At 40.6% G+C, this 11,264-nt stretch overlaps 1 protein-coding gene across 1 annotated transcript; it reads right to left on the bottom strand.

Moving 5' to 3' along the window:
• Nucleotides 1–9,303: 9,303 nt before the first annotated feature.
• Nucleotides 9,304–10,574, bottom strand: LOC140890999 (protein RGF1 INDUCIBLE TRANSCRIPTION FACTOR 1). Its single transcript, XM_073299204.1, has 4 exons — nucleotides 10,499–10,574; nucleotides 10,125–10,373; nucleotides 9,859–9,999; nucleotides 9,304–9,615 (listed from the first exon to the last, which is right to left on the bottom strand). The coding sequence occupies exons 1-4, from the start codon at nucleotides 10,505–10,507 to the stop codon at nucleotides 9,304–9,306; spliced, it is 711 nt and encodes a 236-aa protein (XP_073155305.1). The 5' UTR covers nucleotides 10,508–10,574.
• Between the last annotated feature and the right edge of the window lie 690 nt (nucleotides 10,575–11,264).

The raw sequence follows: 11,264 nt of genomic DNA, 5'->3' as shown, positions 1-11,264 counted from the left end.
CCTATACTTTGTTACCAATTTTTTTAAGAATTAAACGAGTTGCCTTCCATTGTGATTTTTTTATATATTTTTTTTATTTTTATTTTATTTTTAATCCTTCCATTGTGATTTGTGGGCTTGTACGTATTTTATGGACTTTACGTTTCTTTTCACCAATGTGAACATTTATTGGTACATTATTTTAGATGAAATATTGCACAAAACTTTTTTGATCCAGATTCCAACGGATCGAGGAAAAAAAATATTAACGGCTTCCGAACAATGAGAAATTTCATTTTAGTCATATGGTTATCTCTTTGTAATTTTATTCATTTATATTTTTGAATTTTAATTTTAATCTATATTTTTTGTTTTAAAAATTATTATTTTAGTTTTTTTTCGATGTGACATCGACATAGCGCTGACGTATGCAACACCTGTTACGAACTTTTCAACAGCATGCATGCAGCAACAGAGACGATAGCGGACCGAGAGTTTGACTCTCTATCTTTAAGACAAATTTGCCCGCCTAGGTGCTTACGGGTTGATCAAAGTGTCTCCCAAGATAGAACGCTATCTCCAACTTCGATTAGTAGCACTACAAAACCGAAGCACTTCGAACACTTCAAAGTGTTTTAAAAACTCAGACTCTAAACTCAGAAGTATGAGTATGCAAGAGGAAAGAAGAGAATCAGACATGAGCGAGTTGGAATGAATGCAGATGGGGTCTATTTATAGACGTTGGAAGGCTGTCTCGGACAGTCGCACCGCTTCACTGCACACATGGCCTAGGAGACGCAATGGTTCTGTAGTGACCCTGCATGAAATCACCTACTAACTGGCAACTAATAGCATGCATTAAACTTAATACAGCAAAATACTTAGCAGAGTAAAACGTGCGGAAACATAATCATAATTTACATATCAGCTTAGTAATAAAATCCAGGCTTAAATCTGTAGTGATACAACCATATCGAAATTCTTAAAAGTAAACATTATACAGCTATATCGAATCCTGCTGCATAACTAACTCTTCAAGGCCCCTACTCCCTAGTCCTGCCTTGAACTATCAGCTCCGTCCATCCTGCGACCTGCCCCGTGGAATAGGGTGTCCAAGATGACAACTAGGACGTGAGCGCTAACGCCCAGTACATAGACATGAGTAAACATATGTATATAATGCATGCAACATGATGACTGGTAAAGGGTCATCCGAAAAGTCATGCTCAATATCGGCGCCACATGAGTACTGCCACCGCACGGATCAACCTCTGGGTGCAACCACACTCGTCTAGTACACCAGAGTAGACAGACATAAATGCCCCCGCCGTCGCGGTACTCTCAGTGACAGACTATCAAGTATAGAGCTGAGCGGCTCTATAATCAGGTATAACAAGGTATAGGCTCAACGTGTATATGCACATGACATATGAATATGGAAAAAGGTAAATCATACATCATGCCATATAATAATGCCAAATAAATGCAATATATAAACATGTATACTCACTGTAAATCTCAGTCAATGTGTACGTACTTAACACCGAAGTCTGAATAAGCTGGAAAAAGACAACCCCTAGCTGTCCTAGGTCAACTCCCGACCTGACCTGGTCTCAAGCTTGACCCAAACTGGTCTCTTGGTCCGACCCCGAGCTCTTCCTTCCCGAGCTATTCCTTCCAGAATTCCCGAGCTACTCTTTTCCGAGCTCCCGAGCTACTCTTTTCCGGGCAAAGATATGAAGTGAGATGGAAGTGATGTGAAAAATAACTGAATCCCTAGCTCCTATTTATAGACAAATATTTGGGGTGATCGGGATTCTTGAGCTGACGTCGAGACGTCCGAGCTCCTATAAGCACGCCACGTATTAGATGCTTGAGCTGAGTCACTACCATTATTGACAGCTCATGCTTAGGCACCAACTGTCATTCATGCAAGCGTCCACACACCTGCCTGCCAGTCCTGGAGGGTTCGGGCTTCCCTAATAGCAGTTCGGGATTCCCTAGCAGCAGGTCGGGATTCCTTAATAGCAGTTCGGGATTCCCTAGCAGCTTTTCAAACTTCCTTAGTAACGAAATTCCCTAACAGACTAATAGCAGAATTCCCTAGCTGTAGAATCCCTAGCTTTATAATCCCTAGCTGCTCATGTTTCCCTAGCTGCTCATATTCCCTAGCTGCTCATCAGTTCAGCAGTTTAGACTAGACCCTTAATCATGATTATCATATTATTATCTTAAAATGAAATCTGGGTTACTACATTCTCCCCACCTTTAGATATTTCGTCCGCGAAATAAAATCTAAAGACAAATTAAGATAACAATATGAAACAGAAAACCATGTTTTATTAAAACAAACTGTAATTATACTGGTAATCAAAAGTATAAAGCAAACAACTCAGGATATTCCGCTTGCATACGACTCTCCGTTTTCCAAGTTGCTTCTTCAACGCCTCGGCGCTGCCACTGTACCATCACAAGTGGTATAGTCTTGTTCCGAAGAACTTTCTCCTTCCTGTCTAGGATACGGATTGGTCGTTCAACAAAAGACAAATCTTGCTCTAGCTGAATATCAGTAGATTGAATCACATGAGATTCATCAGCTATGTACTGTCGAAGTAACGACACATGAAAAACATTATGTATACTGGAAAGACATGGCGGTAACGCCAAATGATAAGCAACATCTCCGATCTTCTTCAGTATCTGGAAAGGTCCAATGAAACGAGGTGACAACTTGCCTTTCACACCGAATCTCATCACCTTCCTGAAAGGTGATACTCGCAAGAACACATATTCACCAGGCTCAAACTGCAATGGCCTGTGATGAATATTAGCATAACTGGCTTGTCTATCTTGAGCAGTTTTGATTCTCCGCTTGATCAAATCTACCTTGTCTACAATCTGTTGCACCAACTCAGGACCCTTGACTTGTCGTTCTCCTACTTCATTCCAGAATAACGGAGTACGACACCGTCGACCATACAATGCCTCGAAAGGTACCATATCAATACTACGATGATAACTGTTATTGTAAGCAAATTCGATCAAAGGTAACTGATCCTCCCAAGATAAACCAAAGTCCATGACAGAATAACGTAGCATATCCTCCAACGTACGAATCGTCCGTTCTGACTGCCCGTCAGTCTCCGGATGATATGCAGTACTTAAACTCAGAGTGGTACCCAACGCCTGCTGAAAACTACCCCAGAAACGTGAGGTAAATCGCGGGTCTCTATCACTGACTATGCTCACTGGAATTCCATGCAATCGCACTATCTCCTGGACATATAATCATGCCATGCGATCATAAGAATACTCCCGGTTGTAAGGAATGAAATGTGCTGATTTTGTCAGACGGTCAACAACGACCCAGATAGCATCACACTGACGTGACGTCATAGGCAAGTGGGTGACAAAATCCATTGTTACGTGCTACCACTTCCATTCGGGAATCTCAAGATTCTGCAGTAATCCACCTGGTCGTCGGTGTTCAGCCTTGACCTGTTGACAAACCAAACATCTCGAAACAAACTGATAAACACTTCGCTTCATCCCTTTCCACCAGAATCTAGTTTGCAAGTCCTTATACATTTTCATGCTACCAGGATGAACTGATAATCGACTCCTGTGAGCTTGAGAAAAAATATTATTCCTGAGCTCCGCAACATTAGGTACAACCACTCGATTAGATAGGCACAATAAACCATCTGCCTGAAAATGGAATCCAGATGTATTAACTCCATTGTCTAGACATGCCAAACGCTGAGTCTTAACATCAGATATCTGAGCATCTCTGATCCGAGAATACAATGCTGGCTCAGATAGAATAGTATACAAACGAATCCCATTCCTCCCTTTCTTGTGCTCGAGCGTAAAACTCAATGAACAGCACTCTTGAATCATATGAGATATTTTATTAGTCTGAAGTGCAGAAAGTCTCACCTTTCGACTCAAGGCATCAGCAGTAAGATTGGCAAAACCTGGATGATATTTGATTTCACAATCATAATCCTTCAAAAGATCCATCCAGCGTCTCTGTCGCATATTCAACTCTGCCTGAGTGAATAAATACTTCAAACTCTTGTGATCCGTGAATATCTCAAATTTCTCGCCATAAAGATAATGCCTCCAAATCTTGAGTGCAAATACAATGGCGGCCAACTCGAGATCATGCACTGGATAGTTAGTCTCATGTGTCTTCAACTGTCGAGAAGCATAGGCAATAACATGTCTACGCTGTGTCAGAACACATCCTAACCCCTGACCAGAGGTATCAGTATAGACAACATAACCTCCTGATCCAGAAGGTAGAGCTAGCACAGGTGCAGTAGTAAGACGTCTACGCAGCTCGTGAAATGACTCCTCACAATCCGAGGACCATATGAAGGTAACATCTTTCCAAGTAAGCTGAGTCAAAGGCCTGGCCAACTATGAAAAATTCTCGATGAACCGACGGTAATAACCCGCTAGACCCAAGAAACTTCGAATCTCAGCAACCGTCGTCGGACGAGACCAGTTCAGCACTGCCTCTATCTTAGTAGGATCAACAGATATTCCTTCACTAGAAATCACATGACCGAGAAACACTACCCGATTAAGCCAAAATTCACACTTGCTCAATTTCGCATACAGCTGCTTATCTCGTAACGTCTGTAAAACAATCCTCAAATGCTGTGCATGCTCATCCTTGTCATGAGAATAGACAAGAATATCATCAATGAAGACGATGACAAATCTATCCAGATATTCTCGAAATACCTGATTCATCAGATTCATAAAGACTGCCGGTGCATTCGTCAAACCGAATGGCATCACCAGAAATTCATAATGCCCGTATCTGGTCCTGAAAGCAGTCGTAGAAATATCTGAGTCTCGTACCCGCATCTGGTGGTATCCAGATCTCATATCTATCTTAGAATAGACAGAATTACCCTGTAGTTGATCGAACAGATCATCAATCCGCGGCAAAGGATACTTATTTTTTATGGTGACATGATTCAACTGCCTGTAATCAATACACAGTCGCATCGATCCATCCTTTTTCTTGACAAATAACACAGGTGCTCCCCACGGAGAAACACTCGGACGAATATATCCCTTATCAAGCAGATCCTGTAACTGCTGTTTCAATTCCCTCATTTTTGACGGTGCCAGACGATAAGGTGCTCGGGATATAGGTGTAGTTCCTGGTACTAGATCAATACCAAATTCAACCTCTCGAACCGGAGGAAAACCAGGAATCTCATCAGGGAATACGTCAGGAAACTCGCTGACAACCGGTAGCTGATCAATACCCGGACTACTCGCGGACATATCAACTGCATAGATGAGGTAGCCCTCCCCACCTGACTCCAAGACATGACATGCCTTCAGAGCCGAAACAAGTGGCATCGGAGGTCGCGCACCCTCACCATAAAAGTACCAGCTATCACCCTCAACAGAATGAAACTGTACCAGACGCTGATAACAATCCACAGTAGCGTGATACAAAGTCAGCATATCTATTCCCAAAATACAGTCAAAATCTGTCATCGCTAATATCATCAAATTAGCCGCTAACACATTACCCTCAAACTCCAGAAGGCAACCCATCACTAGATGCTTAGTTACTATCTCTTGCTCCAACAGAGTAGATACAACTAAATCCATATCTAATGATACATAAGGTAATCTATGTCTCTTAACAAAGCGACTAGAAATAAAGGAATGCGATGCTCCAGTATCAATTAATACAAGTGCAGGAATACCACATAACAGAAAGGTACCTGCCAACATGCGATCGCTTCCCTCAGTAGCCTGCTCTTGAGACAGAGCAAACACCTGCCCTTGAGTCTGGGGACGATAACCAGAAGAAATCTGTGGTGCTGGCTGCTGACGTGGAACAATAAAAGCCTGAGATCCAACCTGTGATCCCGATCCACTAGCAGAACCCATGCGCTGAGGACAATCTCTCCGCAGATGTCCCTGCTGACCACAAATATAACAAGCACCAGTAGCTCTCCGACATGAAGCTGCAGGATGCTTCCCACCACAGTGGCTATAAAACTCCTCCTTCTTCTTCTTCTTCCCAAAGCGGAACATACATCGTGAACCACGAGATCCAGATGAAGTAGGAGTAGAAGAAGACGTAGGTCCAGATTGCACAACAGATTGAGCTCGAGGCTCAAAAGATCCACTAGGCTGTGCTGGCATCATCAACTGTGCTTGCCTGTTGCTGGTCTCCACAAGACGGCAACGGTTCACCACAGTCTCAAAAGATACTGGGTCATCACATACGATAACCTGTGAGTAGATATCTTGGTTCAAACCTTGTAGAAAGATATCATACTTCGATGCATCACTCTCATTGATACGAGGACTGAAAGGTAGCAGATCAAGAAATCGTTGCTGATATTGATCAATAGTCATTGATCCTTGCCTCAGAGTAAGCAACTCCATCGATCGTGCTTGGCGAACAGCCGGAGGAAAATACAGTTTCTGAAACTGCTCACAGAAATCTCCCCAAGTCACCTGTCCTCTCTCAGTACGTGCCTGAGCAGCCTTGGCATCCCACCAAAAACGTGCTCGATCCTCTAGAACGAATTCTAGAACTTCCAGTTTCTGCTCCTCAGTGCACTCGAAAGCTCGGAAAGTACTCTCGAGTTTAGACATCCAGCTTCTAACTTGTTCAGGATTCTCGCCTCCCACCAAGGGTTTCGGTCCTACCTGCATGAACTTATTAATAGTATAGCGACGTCTACCCTCATGAGGACGATATCGATCATCCTGATGATGATGGCGATGATGATGATGACCACCTCCCTGGCCAACACTACCGTGACTCTCGTCAGCCATATCCTGAAAAGAATTGCACATTAAAATCCTAATGCGCAAGAATTACTAGACTAAATCTCAAGTACTAATCCCAAAATCTATGCATGCTCTGATACCAAAAATGTAGTGACCCTGCATGGAATCACCTACTAACTGGCAACTAATAGCATGCATTAAACTTAATACAGCAAAATACTTAGCAGAGTAAAACGTGGTTAAACATAACCATAATTTACATATCAGCTTAGTAATAAAATCCAGGCTTAAATCTGTAGTGATACAAACATATCGAAATTCTTAAAAGTAAACATTATACAGCTATATCGAATCCTGCTGCATAACTAACTCTTCAAGGCCCCTGATCCCTAGTCCTGCCTTGAACTACCAGCTCCGTCCATCCTGCGACCTGCCCCGTGGAATAGGGTGTCCAAGATAACAACTAGGACGTGAGCGCTAACGCCCAGTACATAGACATGAGTAAACATATGTATATAATGCATGCAACATGATGACTGGTAAAGGGTCATCCGAAAAGTCATGCTCAGTACCGGCGCCACATGAGTGCTGCCACCGCACGGATCAACCTCTGGGTGCAACCACACTCGTCTAGTACACCAGAGTAGACAGACATAAATGCCCCCGCCGTTGCGGTACTCTCAGTGACAGACTATCGAGTATAGAGCTGAGCGGCTCTATAATCAGGTATAACAAGGTATAGGCTCAACGTGTATATGCACATGACATATGAATATGGAAAACGGTAAATCATACATCATGCCATATAATAATGCCAAATAAATGCAATATATAAACATGTATACTCGCTGGCAATCTCAGTCAATGTGTACGTACTTAACACCGAAGTCTGAATAAGCTGGAAAAAGACAACCCCTAGGTGTCCTAGGTCAACTCCCGACCTGACCTGGTCTCAAGCTTGACCCAAACTGGTCTCTTGGTCCGACCCCGAGCTCTTCCTTCCCGAGCTATTCCTTCCAAAATTCCCGAGCTACTCTTTTCCGAGCTCCCGAGCTACTCTTTTCCGGGCAAAGATATGAAGTGAGATGGAAGTGATGTGAAAAATAACTGAATCCCCAGCTCCTATTTATAGACAAATATTTGGGGTGATCGGGATTCTTGAGCTGACGTCGAGACGTCCGAGCTCCTATAAGCACGCCACGTATCAGATGCTTGAGCTGAGTCACTTCCATTATTGACAGCTCATGCTTAGGCGCCAACTGTCATTCATGCAAGCGTCCACACACCTGTCTGCCTATCCTGGCGGGTTCGGGCTTCCCTAATAGCAGTTCGGGATTCCCTAGCAGCAGGTCGGGATTCCTTAATAGCAGTTCGGGATTCCCTAGCAGCTTTTCAAACTTCCTTAGTAACGAAATTCCCTAACAGACTAACAGCAGAATTCCCTAGTTGTAGAATCTCTAGCTGTATAATCCCTAGCTGCTCATGTTTCCCTAGCTGCTCATATTCCCTAGCTGCTCATGTTTCCCTAGCTGCTCATCAGTTCAGCAGTTTAGACTATACCCTTAATCATGATTATCATATTATTATCTTAAAATGAAATCTGGGTTACTACAGGTTCGGTCTGAAGAGACGCACCTGTTTAGCCGAAATGACGCACTGGTTCGGACCAAAAGGTCGCGACCGCTTCATTTATCCAAAAAAGTTATATCATGTTAAAGTCCAGCCCATGCCCATGTCCGGTCCAGACGGCGGCACGCGTGTGGCTAATGGTTCGAACCTAGCATAGTCTAGGTCCACTCCCCTTAACAAACATGGATACCCCTGGGGGCCCAACCTCTTGTCACAACTTAGGATATATATAATGTCATCTATTCCCACATTTTACCAATGTGGGACAGTAAATATCAATCTCATTCAACCAATCCAACTTGTCCAAACAATTTTTTCAACAACACCGTCACTTAAACAGTTAAACATACTAGATGATAAATACTAAACTTGCAAGATTTTAAAAGATATAGATGATTAAAACCGAAATTCAACAGCGGAGACCAAGGTTACTGAAAAAAAAAAAAAAAAAAAACATACCGGCCGAACAAATATTACAACTTTCTTTTTGAAAAATTGTGTGCATGTGCACAATCACATAACATATAGCTAGAAAATTGATCACGAAGCGTTAGAAAATTTTCGTGTTACATAATACTAAATATATAGTTCAATTACATTTGGAAGCCATAAAATTATTATAAATTCTAAAGAATGACCTCTTTTTTTCTTTCTTAATTTCTTTGAATAATCACCTCTTTCAACAGTACTATATAGTTGAAATTATATTATATTCGGGAAAAAAAAATCAAGAAATGTACACACCTCAACTTGGGAACTGGGAAGCACGTGATGCCATTAAGACAAAACACCCGACCAATATGATTAATAATAATAATAAACTTAAAAAAAGGAGTCTCAAGAAACTGAACAAGATTTCTTTAAGAAAAATAAATATAAAAATGATTAAATATATATCATATTTTGATTCTAACACAAAGGTGACCTACGAGGAATGCCTTTCCTCCTACTCATGCTTGTGGCCATGTCCTCGTCTGATACTTTGTTAGCCAATCTTCCACACACATATAATCCACTCCTCTTCTTCCTCACAAGCTCAGTGCAAGAGAAGCTCACGTTATCCGAGTCCGAATCCGAGTCCGAACTCAACGTCGTGTACATCGTCTGATCATCGTCCCCCATCATGTCTTGAGGAATGAAGAAATCTGGACTCAATTGTAGGGTTTTGCATACTTTCAAGAATGGAGAAAGATTCTTGTAGTGTTTAAGGACATAATCAACCTGATTACAAAAAAAAAATTTAGCAAATTCCATATAACTAAACTCATTTTGACCATCATATGGAATTATGGTCAATCATTAATATTCCAAATAAAGTATATATATATAAGCTAGCATATTGATTCTATTAATTTGGGATTATAAAAAAATTGTATGACTATTAATTATAACAAATTATATGAATTCATTCAAAAAAGAATCTTAATTTTAATTTGAGATTAATTATTACATGAAGTTATATACCTTGCAACCAAGGGAGCAATGGATGAAGGGTTCTTGGAGGCTCCTATCACAAGAAGTGCAGTAGTTTCCAGACCCTTTGAACTGCCTATTCTGTGGTCTTTTCTTGATGAACACCACCTTGGCAGCATTAATGGTATACGCCTGCGAACGACACGAAATCGTAGCTAATTAAGGTTCATTTGTTCATGATCCATATATATTCTCAAGTTTATATATAAAATTCTAAAAGATTTGGCAAATTAAAAATATCTATATATTATTATAACCTGAATGTTTGAGCAGTCCATCAGCTTCTCAAGATCTTCCAACCTAACGACTTCGTGATACACGTACCGACGAATCTGGAGAAGCCTGTGGGATCGATGAGAAGCCACACAATGGGGGCAAATACTATTGCAACAATCCAAACAACAAATGTTCTTCTCGTTCTTCTTGGAACTGTCGTGAATCGGGCAAGACGCGAAGAATTTCTGCGCGTAGAGAGATTCCAACCATGCAGGTTTGTCATGGCGTTCCTAATTAATTCATGTAACGAATACAATACGAGTTCAATTTAGATCATAGTAGATGAAAATAGTGATCATTCAAAGAAGAAAGAAAAAAAAAGATTTGTACACGTACACAAAATGCAAAAACCTACCATGATCATGTATGTTCTTGGGGGAGTACTTTTCTTGATTTGTTTGGGTATAGCACAAGAAAATGGTGTGTTTTGTGACTCGAGAAATATTGAAATGAAAGGGTAATTAGGCTGTGGATGCCAATGCCATTTATGGGGTACTATAAAGGAGAGGAGGAAATAAATTATTTTAAGTTGGTACTATACAAGAATATTTAATTTTGATCATGTTTTTCTTCCCATTTTCTAGTGCATCGAGCTTAAGTGCCATGATTATCACTATGATTTGGATATAAATTGAAAATAGACGCGATATATAGTTTTTTTTGTTATATATATATATATGTGTGTTAGTTTTCAAAAAAAAAAAAAAAAGATTGTTATATATGTGTGAGGTTGCTTATGAAAATTTAGTAGAGGATCGATCTTAGTCAATTCGAGGACTTGCAATAATATGATATGAGAAATTCTGAAATTAGTCCAAAGTCCAAACCGAATGAATAAGACACACGCGAGCACCACGTGCATATAGTCAAATTTCTAAATTTCTATAGGTAATTATGAGACAAATTATTCGAATTAATCAACTTCATAGATAAGGAAATTTTTTATTAAAATGATAAATTCTAACTAATCCCTAAACTAAGGATTTTATTATTATCAATCAGGACATGAATCATCATATATTTAAGTATTTGTAAGTGATTGTAACGATGTTAAGAATATAAGGTATGATTATATAATGAACTAAGATGTTATTAACCACTTCCAATGATTTTATGAACAT

This window comes from Henckelia pumila, chromosome 3, assembly GCF_033568475.1.
Source record: "Henckelia pumila isolate YLH828 chromosome 3, ASM3356847v2, whole genome shotgun sequence".
In the NCBI taxonomy this organism is placed as follows: domain Eukaryota; kingdom Viridiplantae; phylum Streptophyta; class Magnoliopsida; order Lamiales; family Gesneriaceae; genus Henckelia; species Henckelia pumila.
This window is presented reverse-complemented; position numbering and strand designations above follow the sequence as displayed.